This window comes from Panulirus ornatus, chromosome 6 (assembly GCF_036320965.1).
Source record: "Panulirus ornatus isolate Po-2019 chromosome 6, ASM3632096v1, whole genome shotgun sequence".
Taxonomy (NCBI): domain Eukaryota; kingdom Metazoa; phylum Arthropoda; class Malacostraca; order Decapoda; family Palinuridae; genus Panulirus; species Panulirus ornatus.
This window is the reverse complement of record NC_092229.1, coordinates 34,236,357-34,253,306: the sequence shown is the minus strand read 5'-3', so window position 1 is coordinate 34,253,306 and position 16,950 is coordinate 34,236,357. Positions and strand designations below refer to the sequence as shown.

At 37.5% G+C, this 16,950-nt stretch overlaps 1 protein-coding gene across 1 annotated transcript in view; it reads right to left on the bottom strand.

The window, feature by feature from the left end:
• LOC139748903 (DBH-like monooxygenase protein 1) overlaps nt 1–16,950 on the bottom strand; it is a 140,552-nt gene that overhangs the window by 108,210 nt on the left and 15,392 nt on the right. Inside the window, exons 3-4 of the mRNA XM_071662267.1 lie at nt 14,243–14,370; nt 14,027–14,134 (exon numbers count right to left, since the gene is read on the bottom strand). Of these exons, the coding sequence (XP_071518368.1) occupies nt 14,027–14,134; nt 14,243–14,370 (236 nt within the window). The remainder of the gene's footprint in view (nt 1–14,026; nt 14,135–14,242; nt 14,371–16,950) is intronic.

Genomic DNA, 16,950 nt, shown 5'->3' with positions numbered 1-16,950 from the left:
ATGACTTCTTGTATCATGTCCTATTACAGTCATGACTTCTTGTATATTGTTTTCCTATTACAATGTCATGGTTTCATGTATCATTTTGTCCTATCACACCGTCATAGCTTCTTGTATCATGTTGTCCCATTACAATGTCATGACATCTTGTACCAAGTTGTCCCATTACAGTCATGACTTCTTGTATCATGTTGTCATATTGCAGTCATGACTTCTTATACCAAGTTGTCCTATTAAACTCATGACTTCTTGTATCATGTTCCCCTATTACAGTCATGACTTCTTGTATCATATTTTCTTATTATAGTCATAACTTCTTGTATATTATTGTCCTATTACAATGAAATAACTTCTTTATCATGTTGTCCCATTACAGTCCTGACTTCTTGTATCATTTTGTCCTATTACAATGTCGACTTCTTGTGCGTGTTGCCCTATTACAATGTCATGATTTCTTGTATCATGTCCTATTACAATGTCATGTCTTCTTATATCATGTTGTCCCATTACAATGTCATGATTTCTTGTATCACGGTTTCCTATTACAGTCATGACCTCATGTATCATGTTGTCCTATTACAGTCATAACTTCTTGTATCATGTTGTCCTATTATAATGTTATAAGTTTTTGTATCATGCTGTCCTATTGCGATTGTGACTTCTTGCATCATGTTTTCCTATTACAATCTTGACTTCTTTTATCATGTTTTCCTATTACACTCATTAGTTCTTTTATCATGTCCTATTACATTAATGATTTTTTCTGTCATGTTGTCCTATTACAATGTCATGACTTTTTGTATTATGTTTTCCTATTACAGCGTCATGGCTTCTTGTATCATATTGCCCAATCACAGTGTCATGACTTCTTGTATCAAGTTGTCCTATTACAGTCATGACTTCTTGTATCATGTTGCCCTATTACAGTCATGACTTCTTGTATCATGTTGTCTTATTACAGTCAAGACTTCTTGTATATTGTTGTCCAATCAAAATGTCGAATTTTTATTTCATGTCCCATTACATTCATGACTTCTTGTAACATGTTGTCCTATTACAAAGTCATGACTTTTGTGTCAAGTTGCCCTAGTAAAATCTTATGACATCTTGTATCATGTCCTTATATAATGGCATGGCTTTTCATATCATGTTTTCCTATTACAGTGTCATGACATCTTTTATCATGTTGTCCTATTACAGTCATGAATTCTTGTATCATGTTGTCCTATTAATGTCATGATTTCTTGTGTCATGTTGTCCTACTACAGTCATGACTTCTTGTATCATATTTTCCTATTACAGTGTCTTGCCCTCTTGTATCATGCTGTCCTATTACAGTGTCATTACTTCTTGTATCATGTCGTCCTATTGCAATGTCATGGCTTCTTATATCATGTTTTCCTATTACAATATCATGAGTTCCTGTATAATAATGTCCTATTACAATGTCATGACTTATTGAATCATGTTGTCCTATAAGAGTCATGACTTCATGTATCATGTTTTCCTATTGCAATGTCATGACCTCTTGTATTATGATGTCCCATTATAGTCATGATTTGTGTATTGTTGTCCTATTATGATATCATGACCTCTTGTATCATGTCTTCCTATTACAGTCACGACTTCTTGCATCATGTTTTCCTATTCTAATGTCATGACTTCTTGTATGATGTCATATCATAATATGACTTCATGCATCATGTTGCCCTATTACAGTTATGACTTTATGTATCATATTGACCCATTACATTCATGACTTTTTATGTCATGTTTTCCTATGACAATATCATTGCTTTTTGTATCATGTTGTCATGATATCTTGTACCGTGTTGTCCTATTACAATGTCATGACTTCTTGTATCATGCTTTCATATTACAGTCATGATTTCTTTTATAATATCGTCCTATTCAACGTCATGACTTCTTGTACAATGTTGTCCTATTACAGTCATGACGTCTTACATATGTTGTCCTATTACAATATCATGACCTCTTGTATCATGCTGTCCTATTGCAATGTCATGACTTGTATCATGTTGTCCTATTGCAATTCTATTGCTTCTTGTATCATGTTTCCTATTACAATATCATGACTTCCTGTATCATGTTGTCCTAATACAATGTCATGACTTCTTGTTTCATGTTGCACTATAACAGTAATAACTTCTTGTATCATATTGTCCATTACTGTGTTGTCAATTCTTTTATCATGTTGTCCTATCACAATGCCATGACTTCTTGTATTATGTTGTCCTATTACAATGTCATGTCTACTTGAATCATGTTTTCTTCTTACATTCATAATTTCTTGTATCATATTGTCCTATTACAATGTCATGACGTCTTGTATCATGTAGTCCGATTACAATGTCGTGAGTTCTTGTATTATGTTGTCCTATTACAGTCATGTCTTGTTGTTTCATGTTGTCCTATTACAGTTATGACTCCTTGTATCATGTTGTCCTATCACAGTGTTATGAGTTTTTGCATCATGTTGTCCTATTGCAATGTCATGACTTCTTGTACCATGTTGTCCTTTTATTGTCATGATTTCTAAATATCATGTTGTCCTATTACAATATCATGACTTCTTGTATTATGTTGTCCTATTGTAGTCATGATTTCTTGCATCATGTTTTCCTATATCACTGTCATGACTTCTTGTATCATGTTGTCCTATTACAGTCATAACTTCTTGTATCATGTTGTCCCATAACAGTCATGAATTCTTGTATCATGTTTTCCTATTACAGTGTCATGAATTCTTTTATAATGTTGTCCTATTACAATGTCATGACTTCCTGTATTATGTTGTCCTATTTCAGTCGTGATTTCTTGTATCATGTTGTGCTACATTAATATCATGACTTCTTGTATCATGTTATCCTATTACAGTCATGATTTTATGTATCGTGCTTTCCTATTATAAAATTCATGACTTCTTGTATCATGTTCTATTATAGTCATGACTTCTTGCATCATTTTTTTTTTTATTTCAGTGTCATGACTTCTTGTATCATGTTGTCAAATTATAATATCATGACTCTCTGTATCATGTTGCCCTATTACAGTTATGAATTTTTGTATCATGTTGTCCCATTGAAATGTCATGACTTCTTGTTTTACGTTGTCTATTACATTGTCGTGACTTATTGTATCATACTTTTCTATTACCGTCATGATTTCTTGTATCATATTGTCCTATTACAATGTTATTACTTTTTGTATCATGTTGTCATATTACAGTCATGTCTTCTTGTATCATGTTGTCATATTACAATATCTTGACCTCTTGCATCAAGTTGTCCTATTACAATGTCATGACTTCCTGTATCATATTGTGCTATTACAGGCATGACTTCTTGTATCATGTTGTCCTATTACAATGTCATGACTTCTTGTATCATGTTGTCCTATTATAGTCATGACTTCCTGTATCATGTCCTATTTCAGTCCTGACTTCTTGTATCATATTGTCCTATTACAGGCATGACTTCTTGTATCGTGTTGTCCTATTACATTGTCATGACTTTTAGCATCATGTTGTCCTATTATCATTATGACTTCTTGTATCTTTTTGTCCTATCACAAAGTCAAAACTTCTTGTATCATGTTGTGATATTACAATGTCATGGCTTCTCTTATCATGTTGTCCTATTACAATGTCAGGACTTTTTGTATCATGTTTTCCCATTATAGTCATGAATTCTATCATGTTGTCCTATTACAGTGTTTTGACCTCTTGTATCAGTATGTCCTATTACAATATCATTACTTCTTGTATTATGTTGTCCTATTATAATGTCATGGTTTCTTGTATCATGTTTTCTTACTACAATGTAATGACTTCCTGTATCATGTTGTCCTATAAAAATGTCATGATTTCTTGTATCATGTTGTCCTATAACAGTGATGACTTCTTGTATGATGTTTTCCTATTACAGTGTCATGAAGTCTTTTATCATGTTTTCCTATTACAATGTCATGATTTCTTGTACTATGTTGTCCTATTATAGTCATGATTTCTTGCATCATGTTGTCCTTTATCAATATCATGAATTCTTGAATCATGCTGTCCTATTACAGTCATGACTTCTTGTATCATGTTGTCCTATTACAATGTCATGACTTCTTGTATGATGTTGCCCTATTACAGTCATGACTTCTTGCATCATGTTGTCTTATTACAGTCATGACTTCTTGTATCAAATTGTCCTATTACAATGCCATGGCTTTTTATCATGTTTTCCTATTACAATGTCATGTCTTCTTGTATCATGTTTTCCTATCACAGTCATAAACTCTTGTATTATGTTGTCCTATTACTGTGTCTTGACCTCTTGTATCATGATGTCCTATTACAATGTCATTACTTCTTGTATTATGTTGTCCTATCATAATGTCATGGTTTCTTGTATCATGTTTTCTTATTACAATGTCATGACTTTCTGTATCATGTTGTCCTATAACAATGTCAGGAATTCTTGTTCATGTTGTCCTATAACAGTCATGAGTCCTTGTATCATATTATCCTATTACAGTGTCATGAATTGTTTCATCATGTTTTCCTATGACAATGTCATGACTTCTTGTTTTATGTTGTTCTATTATAGTCATGATTTCTTGCATCATGTTGTTTTATATCAATATCATGACTTGTTGTATCATGCTGTCCTATTACAGTCATGACTCCTTGTATCATGTTGTCCTATTACAGTCATGATTTTTTGTATTGTGTTTTCCTACTGTAATGTCCCTACTTCTTGTATTATGTTGTCCAATCACAGTCACGACTTCTTGCATTATGTTTTCCTATTTCAATGTCATAACTTCTTGTATCATGTTGTCCTATTACATTGTCATGGCTTTTTGCTTCATTTTGTCCTATTACAATGTCATGACTTCTTGTATCATGTTGTCCGAACACAATGTCGTGACTTCATGTATTATGTTGTCCTGTTACAGTCATGTCTTGTTGTATCATGTTCTCCTATTTCAGTCATGGCATCTTGTATAATGTTGTCCTATTACAATGTCATGAGTTCTTGTATCATGTTGTCCTATTACAATATCCTGACTTCTTGTATCATGTTGTCCTTTTATTGTCACGATTTCTTATATCATGTTGTCCTATTACAATGTCATGACTTCTTGTATTATGTTGTCCTATTGTAGTCATGATTTCTTGCATCATGTTTTCCTATATCACTGTCATGACTTCTTGTATCATGTTGTCCTAATACAACCATGACTTCTTGTATCATATTGTCCTATAACAGTCATGACTTCTTGTATCATGTTTTCCTATTACAGTGTCATGAATTCTTTTACATTGTTGTCCTATTACAATGTCAATACTTCGTGTATCATGACCTATTTCAGTCATGATTTCTTGTATCATGTTGTCCTACATCAATGTCATGACTTCTTGTATCATGTTGACCTATTACAGTCATTATTTCTTGTATCATGTTATCCTATTACAGTCATTACTTCTCTTATCATGTTATCCTATTACAGTCATTACTTCTCTTATCATGTTATCCTAGTACAGTCATTACTTCTCTTATCATGTTATCCTATTACAGTCATGATTTTTTGTATCGTGTTTTCCTATTATATTGTGATGACTTCTTGTACCGCGTTGTTCTATTATAGTCATGACTTTTGCAGCAATTGTTTTTATTTCAATGTCATGACTTCTTGTATCACGTTGTGAAATTATAATATCATGACTTCTTGTATCAAGTTGCCCTATTGCTGTTATGAACTTTTGTATCATATTGTCCTATCAAAATGTCATGACTTCTTGTATTCTGTTGTCCTATTACAATGTCATGACTTCTTGTATCATACTTTCCTATTACCATCATGATTTGTTGTATCATATTGTCCCATTATAATGTCATTACTTTTTGTATCATGTTGTCCTATTATAGTCATATCTTCATGTAACATGTTGTCATATTAAAATGTCTTGACCTCTTGCATCATGGTGTCCTCTTACAATGCAATGACTTCTTGAATCATGTTGTCCTATTCTAGTGTCATGAGTTCTTGTATAATGTTGCCCTATTACAATGTCATGACTTTTTGTATCATATTGTCCTAATACAGGCATGACTTCTTATATCATGTTGCCTATTACAATGTCATGACTTCTTGCATCATGTTGTCCTATTACAGTCATGACTTTTTGTATCATGTCCAATTATAGTCATGACTTCCTGAATCATGTCCTATTTCAGTCTTGACTTCTTGTATCATGTTGTCCTATTACAAGAATGACTTTTTACTGTCGTGTTGTCCTATTACATTATCATGGCTTTTAGTATCATGTTTTCCTACTATATTTATGACTTCTTGAATCTTGTTTTCCTATTACAAAGTAAAGACTTCTTGTATCATGTTGTGATATTACAATGACATGGTTTCTATTATCATGTTGTCCTAATAAAATGTCATGACTTTTTGTATCATGTTGTCCTATTACAGTCATGACTTCTTGTATCATGTTGTGATATTACAATGACATGGTTTCTATTATCATGTTGTCCTAATAAAATGTCATGACTTTTTGTATCATGTTGTCCTATTACAGTCATGACTTCTTGTATCATGTTGTCCTACTACAATATCTTGACCTCTTGTATCTTGCTGTCCTATTACAATGTCACAACTTCTTGTATCATGTTGTCCTATATCAGTATAATTGCTTCTTGTATCATGTTTTCCTATTACAACGTCATGACTTCCTGCATAATGTTGTCCTATCACTGTGTCATGACATCTTATATCATGTTGTCCTATAACAGTTATGACTTCTTGTATCATATTATCCTATTACAGTGTCGTGAATTTTTTTACCATGTTTTCCTATAACAATGACATGACTTCTTGTATTATGCTGTTATATCATAGTCATGATTTCTTGCTCTACGGGCCACACCCTTCTCTTCCTACAGGATCTTCACGTCGGCTCGGCAGCCTTGTAATTCTTCATCTGACGCTTATCATCATCAGCATCACAGGACCTCTGCCAAGTCTGCCTCGTACTACTCGACCTACCTTACTTTATTTCTTCTTTATAATAATTCTAATTCAGACTTCCCCAGAACTTTTTTTTTAAAGGGGAAGTAAATGTTTATAGTTGTGTTAGTGGAGTGATAGTTTTCATACATGGTGTTTTGACAAGAAAATAGTGAAATTGGAGAAAAAATGTAGCTTAGACATTGAAGCTTATTGATACAGTGGTTAAATTGATGAGAACTACTATTGACGTTTGTGTAAATAAATTATACATTTCCTTTTTCCATAGCCAGAGGTTGAACCATTATGTGACATTCATTTTTTCATTCATTTCAAGCTAGAAGTTTCAGTTTTCTAAATTGTTTCTTACATTTTTCATATGTATATATATGTATGTGTGTGTGTGTGTGTGTGTATATGTGCGTGTGTATGTGTATGTGTGTGTATGTGTATATGTATATATATATGCATATCATCCCTGGGGATAGGGGTGAAAGAATACTTCCCACGTATTCCTCGCATGTCGTAGAAAGCGACTAGAGGGGACGGGAGCGGGGGGCCAGAAATCCTCCCCTCCTTGTATTAACTTTCTAAAATGGGAAACAGAAGAAGGAGTCACGCGGGGAGTGCTCATCCTCCTCGAAGGCTCAGAGTGGGGTGCCTAAATGTGTGTGGATGTAACCAAAATGTGAAAAAAGGAGAGATAGGTAGTATGTTTGAGGAAGGGAACCTGGATGTTTTGCCTCTGAGTGAAACGAAGCTCAAGGGTAAAGGGGAAGAGTGGTTTGGGAAGGTCTGGGGAGTAAAGTCAGGGGTTAGTGAGAGGACAAGAGCAAGGGAAGGAGTAGCAATACTCCTGAAACAGGAGTTGTGGGAGTATGTGATAGAATGTAAGAAAGTAAATTCTCGATTAATATGGGTAAAACTGAAAGTTGATGGAGAGAGGTGGGTGATTATTGGTGCATATGCACCTGGGCATGAGAAGAAAGATCATGAGAGGCAAGTGTTTTGGGAGCAGCTGAATGAGTGTGTTAGTGGTTTTGATGCACGAGACCGGGTTATAGTGATGGGTGATTTGAATGCAAAGGTGAGTAATGTGGCAGTTGAGGGAATAATTGGTATACATGGGGTGTTCAGTGTTGTAAATGGAAATGGTGAAGAGCTTGTAGATTTATGTGCTGAAAAAGGACTGATGATTGGGAATACCTGGTTTAAAAAGCGAGATATACATAAGTATACTTATGTAAGTAGGAGAGATGGCCAGAGAGCGTTATTGGATTACGTGTTAATTGACAGGCGTGCGAAAGAGAGACTTTTGGATGTTAATGTGCTGAGAGGTGCAACTGGAGGGATGTCTGATCATTATCTTGTGGAGGCAAAGGTGAAGATTTGTATGGGTTTTCAGAAAAGAAGAGTGAATGTTGGGGTGAAGAGGGTGGTGAGAGTAAGTGAGCTTGGGAAGGAGACCTGTGTGAGGAAGTACCAGGAGAGACTGAGTACAGAATGGAAAAAGGTAAGAACAACGGAAGTAAGGGGAGTGGGGGAGGAATGGGATGTATTTAGGGAATCAGTGATGGATTGCGCAAAAGATGCTTGTGGCATGAGAAGAGTGGGAGGTGGGTTGATTAGAAAGGGTAGTGAGTGGTGGGATGAAGAAGTAAGAGTATTAGTGAAAGAGAAGAGAGAGGCATTTGGACGATTTTTGCAGGGAAAAAATGCAATTGAGTGGGAGATGTATAAAAGAAAGAGACAGGAGGTCAAGAGAAAGGTGCAAGAGGTGAAAAAAAGGGCAAATGAGAGTTGGGGTGAGAGAGTATCATTAAATTTTAGGGAGAATAAAAAGATGTTCTGGAAGGAGGTAAATAAAGTGCGTAAGACAAGGGAGCAAATGGGAACTTCAGTGAAGGGCGCAAATGGGGAGGTGATAACAAGTAGTGGTGATGTGAGAAGGAGATGGAGTGAGTATCTTGAAGGTTTGTTGAATGTGTTTGATGATAGAGTGGCAGATATAGGGTGTTTTGGTCGAGGTGGTGTGCAAAGTGAGAGGGTTAGGGAAAATGATTTGGTAAACAGAGAAGAGGTAGTGAAAGCTTTACGGAAGATGAAAGCCGGCAAGGCAGCAGGTTTGGATGGTATTGCAGTAGAATTTATTAAAAAAGGGGTGACTGTATTGTTGACTGGTTGGTAAGGTTATTTAATGTATGTATGACTCATGGTGAGGTGCCTGAGGATTGGTGGAATGCGTGCATAGTGCCATTGTACAAAGGCAAAGGGGATAAGAGTGAGTGCTCAAATTACAGAGGTATAAGTTTGTTGAGTATTCCTGGTAAATTATATGGGAGGGTATTGATTGAGAGGGTGAAGGCATGTACAGAGCATCACATTGGGGAAGAGCAGTGTGGTTTCAGAAGTGGTAGAGGATGTGTGGATCAGGTGTTTGCTTTGAAGAATGTATGTGAGAAATACTTAGAAAAGCAAATGGATTTGTATGTAGCATTTATGGATCTGGAGAAGGCATATGATAGAGTTGATAGAGATGCTCTGTGGAAGGTTTTAAGAATATATGGTGTGGGAGGAAAGTTGCTAGAAGCAGTGAAAAGTTTTTATCGAGGATGTAAGGCATGTGTACGTGTAGGAAGAGAGGAAAGTGATTGGTTATCAGTGAATGTAGGTTTGCGGCAGGGGTGTGTGATGTCTCCATGGTTGTTTAATTTGTTTATGGATGGGGTTGTTAGGGAGGTAAATGCAAGAGTTTTGGAAAGAGGGGCAAGTATGACGTCTGTTGGGGATGAGAGAGCTTGGGAAGTGAGTCAGTTGTTGTTCGCTGATGATACAGCGCTGGTAGCTGATTCATGTGAGAAACTGCAGAAGCTGGTGACTGAGTTTGGTAAAGTGTGTGAAAGAAGAAAGTTAAGAGTAAATGTGAATAAGAGCAAGGTTATTAGGTACAGTAGGGTTGAGGGTCAAGTCAATTGGGAGGTGAGTTTAAATGGAGAAAAACTGGAGGAAGTAAAGTGTTTTAGATATCTGGGAGTGGATCTGGCAGCGGATGGAACCATGGAAGCGGAAGTGGATCATAGGGTGGGGGAGGGGGCGAAAATTCTGGGGGCCTTGAAGAATGTGTGGAAGTCGAGAACATTATCTCGGAAAGCAAAAATGGGTATGTTTGAAGGAATAGTGGTTCCAACAATGTTGTATGGTTGCGAGGCGTGGGCTATGGATAGAGTTGTGCGCAGGAGGATGGATGTGCTGGAAATGAGATGTTTGAGGACAATGTGTGGTGTGAGGTGGTTTGATCGAGTAAGTAACGTAAGGGTAAGAGAGATGTGTGGAAATAAAAAGAGCGTGGTTGAGAGAGCAGAAGAGGGTGTTTTGAAGTGGTTTGGGCACATGGAGAGAATGAGTGAGGAAAGATTGACCAAGAGGATATATGTGTCGGAGGTGGAGGGAACGAGGAGAAGAGGGAGACCAAATTGGAGGTGGAAAGATGGAGTGAAAAAGATTTTGTGTGATCGGGGCCTGAACATGCAGGAGGGTGAAAGGAGGGCAAGGAATAGAGTGAATTGGAGCGATGTGGTATACCGGGGTTGACGTGCTGTCAGTGGATTGAATCAAGGCATGTGAAGCGTCTGGGGTAAACCATGGAAAGCTGTGTAGGTGTGTATATTTGCGTGTGTGAACGTATGTATATACATGTGTATGGGGGGGGGTTGGGCCATTTCTTTCGTCTGTTTCCTTGCGCTACCTCGCAAACGCGGGAGACAGCGACAAAGTATAATAAAAAAAAAATTAAAAAAATATGATTTCTTGCATTATATTGTTCTATATCAATGTCATGACTTCTTGTATCATGTTGTGTTCTTGCAGTCATGACTTCTTGTATCATGTTGTCCAATTATAATGTCATGACTTATGGTACCATGTTGTCCTATCAAATTCATGGCTAGTCGCGATATCCTGTTACATTGTCATGAAGTCCTGTTTAGGTTCATGACATCTTGTCAAAGTGTCATGACGCCCTGGTACAGTGTGAAGGTCTTGTTACAGTGACATGAGAACCTGCTGTAAAGTCCTGACATCCTGATACAGTATCATAATTTCTTATTGTCGCTTTACGAAGATGGTTGCGGAAATGGAAGTATTTATCATATCTTCCTCCAAGACGACCTCTTCTACCATTCCATCGTTCAACCGTTCTTGTTATAGTCATTCATAAAGGGGATCAGGCATATTGGACTTGGAAAAGCTCTCCCTCCTCCGAACCCCGTTCAGCATTAATCATGCGATATCATTGCAAGTACGAGATCCGTTTGGCAAAGTGCGCCTTTACTCGAAGAAAATGCGATAACTTCTCTCCGTCATCCACTAATAGGTCGGTTTTGTGTTTAGCTAAGTAACTGCTAATAATATTTTTCGCTCTACCTTCCCTTCACTTTTCCGCTTTGGCGATACTATAGCTGTGTTATCCGTAAAAATAGCAACTGTTTTTGGTTCCCGTTTCTCCTTTAACTCTACCTTTGATGACTAACACTCCCTCAACCTATGACAATCCTCTTACTAATCCCTTTAATCTCTTTTCATACTGCCCGTAAAGCGCTTCTCTCTCTGAACTCGAACAACGCTTATGGTCCTGATGGCATCCATTCCCCGTGAACTGAAAGTGTGTGCTTCTGAGCTTGCACCTGTGTTTGCTCGTCTGTCCAGTTTCTGTTTCAAAACCGGAACTTTTCCTTTTTAAAAGCATCCGTCGGTACATCCCATCCCTAAGAAGGGTGACCGTTCTAACCCCTTAAACGATCGTCCTATTGCTTTGACATCTACCATTTTTAAAGTATTTGAATCTCTCTTCATCTCCCATATCCTCAGACATCTGGAATCTCACAATCTTCTCTCTGATCACCAGTATGACTTCCGTAAGGAGATATCCATTAGTAATATTCTCTTTTACATTATCAATGTCTGGGTATCAACCCTAAAAGATTTTGGGGAATTCTATGCCGTAACCCTTGATTTATTCTTTTCACTTCCGTCCCTCAGTTTGCTCCTTCATATCTGGCTTCCTTTCTGGCCAGTTCATGTATATGGTTGTTGGTGGATTAGCTTCCCCCTCTTCTCTCCATCAACAGCGATGTCCCTCAAGGTTATGTTCTTTTTTCTCCACTTTTCTCCATTTTATCACGATTCCATTTCGTCCATATAACCAAATGTACCCATACGCTAACGACTCAAGAATGTAATTTTCCACAACTTCAACTCTGCTACCTCTTCTCTCACTCAACCTGCATCTCCTCTCGACACAGCGTCTTCATTAAACTCAGACTTGGACATCATATCTCAGTGGGATAGACGAAATCTTGCTAAGGTTGAGGCTTCCAAGGCCTACTTTCTCACAACCCTCCTTTCTCCTTCAACTGATCTGCATTTCCACATCTTAACTCAGTGAACATATTTGTTATTATTGTAGCATCTAACCCATCTTCAAAAACCCACAATAGGAAATTAGCTAAATCTGCTTCTAAGAAATTTTCTTCCAAACCGTAGCTCCATTTACAGATAGAATGATCCATCCTTGTACGGAGTACTGCTCTCACTTCTGCGGTGGTTCTAGCTCTGCATCTTTACCTAACACAGTTGAGTCGAAAGTGGTCCGGCTTATAAGCTCTCTCAAGCTAACTTCAAAACTCGGCGCACTTGCCCTACACAGCAATGCTGGTTCACTTTCCCTCTTCTATAGGTATTACTTTGGTTTTTGCTCTCAGGAGCTGGCTGCTAGAACACGCAATAGTCAGCAAGCTTCTGCGTCACATGATTACTGTGTGATCGTTGGCAACTCATAGGTTGGCTGTTTTTACAATCAATTCTTTCCTTGCATCTTGAAGCTTTGGAACTCCGTGTCGCCTCATGTCTTTCCTAATAACTATAATCTGGTACATTCTAAAAGACAGGTTTTCACTTCCCCAAAAATTTCCTATTGATGTGGACTTTTGTCCGAGGCTGAAGCTAACAACGTTAAAAGAAAAGACATTCTTTTGACATTATGATAACATTTGAACACATGAGATGACCGCAAAATAAAGATTCTTCAAGATTAAGTGCTTTCATGAAGGTGACCGGACAATCAACAATACTCATATAAAGATGACCGGCCAGTCATCAACAGTCGCATGAAGGTGACTGACAAGTCACCAACACTCACATGAAAGTGTAGAACCAATATAAATACTCGCATGAAGATGACGCCCGGCCAATCATCAATACTTACATGAAAGTGACATCCAGTCAACAACACTTACATGAATGTGACCGGCCATTGACCATTACTCACACGAGGTGACCAGCAAATCACCTTCACTCACATGAAGGTGACCGTCGTCACCAGCAATAACATGAAGGTGATCTCCCCATCACTATCATTCATATCAAGGAGACCGGCCAGTTACCAGTGCTCACGTGAAGGTGACCAACCCATCACCAGTACACACAAGAATGTGACGGGCCAATCACCAAACCTCAAATGAAGGTGACTGAGCAGTCATCTATACTAACAAAAAGGTGATTAGACAGTCACCAATACTCACATGAAGGTGGCCGGGCAGTCACCAACACTGACAAGAAGGTGACTGGACAGTCACCAGTACTCACCTGAAAGTGACTGAACAGTCACCATCACTCAGATAGAGATGACTGGAGAGTCACTAACACTCGTTTAAAGCTGACCAAAAAGACACCAATACTCATATGAAGGTGACATGCCAATTATCACTACTCACATGAAGGTGACCTGACCGTCAACAATACTTACATGAAGGTGACCTGATTGTCATCACTACTCACTTAACAATGAGCAGCCCTTCACTATCACTGGCAGGAGAGTGACCAGCATGTCACCAAAACTCATGTAAATATGAAAGACCAGTCACCAATACTCACATGAAAATGATCATATGATTACCCATACTCACATGAAGGTGATCAAATAATTACCAATACTTACATGAAGGAAGACCTTGTTAGCGTCATCAACCCAACCCAACACGATGTCAGCGCCCTTCATCCCGCCCTTAGGGGAAAACCCCACACCAACGTAGCCCGCCGTAGCGACCTGGGGGAAAAGGCGCATGAACTTTCATGCAAATACGAAGAAAAAATACAATTACGATATTTCTTTAATATGTTGCATAACTGTCACCTTTCCGTCATCAACACTAACCTGAACCTCGATGACGATGTCATCCTCTCGCGGTGTCCAGAGCATCACAAAGCCACCGCTGGGGTCCAGCACGATCCGGTGCACCAGGTCTATCACTTCCAACGAACCGCCAGTCATTACCGTTGAACCTGCATTACCAAAAATAGCTCTGTATATATATATATATATATATATATATATATATATATATATATATATATATATATATATATATATATATATATATATATATATATATATATATATATAAAGGGGAAGAGTGGTTTGGGAATGTCTTGGGAGTAAAGTCAGGGGTTAGTGACAGGACAAGAGCAAGGGAAGGAGTAGCAGTACTACTGAAACAGGAGTTGTGGGAGTATGTGATAGAATGTAAGAAAGTAAATTCTCGATTAATATGGGTATAACTGAAAGTTGATGGAAAGAGATGGGTGATTATTGGTGCATATGCACCTGGGCATGAGAAGAAAGATCATGAGAGGCAAGTGTTTTGGGAGCAGCTGAATGAGTGTGTTAGTGGATTTGATGCACGAGACCGGGTTATAGTAATGGGTGATTTGAATGCAACGGTGAGTAATGTGGCAGTTGAGGGAATAATTGGTATACATGGGGTGTTCAGTGTTGTAAATGGAAATGGTGAAGAGCTTGTAGATTTATGTGCTGAAAAAGTACTGGTGATTGGGAATACCTGGTTTAAAAAGCGAGATATACATAAGTATACGTATGTAAGTAGGAGAGATGGCCAAAGAGCGTTATTGGATTACATGTTAATCGACAGGCGCGAGAAAGAGAGACTTTTGGATGTTAATGTGCTGAGAGGTGCAACTGGAGGGATGTCTGATCATTATCTTGTGGAGGTTAAGGTGAAGATTTGTATGGGTTTTCAGAAGAGAAGAGCGAATGCTGGGGTGAGAGTAAGTGAGCTTGGGAAGGAAACTTGTGTGAGGAAGTACCAGGAGAGACTGAGTACAGAATGGAAAAAGGTGAGAACAATGGAAGTAAGGGTAGTGGGGGAGGAATGGGATGTATTTAGGGAATCAGTGATGGATTGCGCAAAAGATGCTTGTGGCATGAGAAGAGTGGGAGGTGGGTTGATTAGAAAGGGTAGTGAGTGGTGGGATGAAGAAGTAAGAATATATATATATATATATATATATATATATATATATATATATATATATATATATATATATATATATATATGTATATATATATATATATATATATATATATATATATATATATATATATATATATATATATATATATATATATATATATATATATATATATATATATATATATATATATATATATATATATATATATATATATATATATATATATACATATATATATATATATATATATATATATATATATATATATATATATATATATATATATATATATATATATATATATATATATATATATATATATATATATGTATATATATATATGTATATATATATATATATATATATATATATATATATATATATATATATATATATATATATATATATATATATTATTTTGTCGCTGTCTCCCGCGTTTGCGACGTAGCGCAAGGAAACAGAAGAAAGAAATGGCACAACCCACCACCATACACATTTATATACATACGTCCACACACGCAAATATACATACCTACACAGCTTTCCATGGTTCACCCCAGGCGCTTCACATGCCCTGATTCAATCCACTGACAGCACGTCAACCCCGGTATACAACATCGATCCAATTCACTCTATTCCTTGCATTCCTTTCACCCTCCTGCATGTTCAGGCCCCGATCACACAAAATCTTTTTCACTCCATCTTTCCACCTCCAATTTGGTCTCCCACTTCTCCTCGTTCCCTCCACCTCCGACACATATATCCTCTTGGTCAATCCTTCCTCACTCATTCTCTCCATGTGCCCAAACCATTTCAAAACACCCTCTTCTGCGCTCTCAACAACGCCCTTTTTATTTCCACACATCTCTCTTACCCTTACGTTACTAACTCGATCAAACCACCTCACACCACACATTGTCCTCAAACATCCATCTTCTGCTTTCTCAACCACGCTCTTTTTATTTCCACACATCTCTCTTACCCTTACATTACTTACTCGATAAACCACCTCACACCACACATTGTCCTCAAACATCTCATTTCCAGCACATCCATCCTCCTGCGCACAACTCTATCCATAGCCCACGCCTCGCAACCATACAACATTTTTGGAACCAATATTCCTTCAAACATACCCATTTTTGCTTTCCGATATAATGTTCTCGACTTCCACACATTCTTCAAGGCTCCCAGGATTTTCGCCCCCTCCCCCACCCTATGATCCAATTCCGCTTCCATGGTTCCATCCGCTGCCAGATCCACTCCCAGATATCTAAAACACTTTACTTCCTCCAATTTTTCTCCATTCAAACTTACCTCCCAATTAACTTGACCCTCAACCCTACTGTACCTAATTACCTTGCTCTTATTCACATTTACTCTTAACTTTCTTCTTTCACACACTTTACCAAACTCAGTCACCCGCTCCTGCAGTTTCTCACATGAATCAGCCACCAGCGCTGTATCATCAGCGAACAACAACTGACTCACTTCCCAAGCTCTCTCATCCCCAACAGACTTCATACTTGCCCCTCTTTCCAAAACTCTTGCATTTACCTCCCTAACAACCCCATCCATAAACAAATTAAA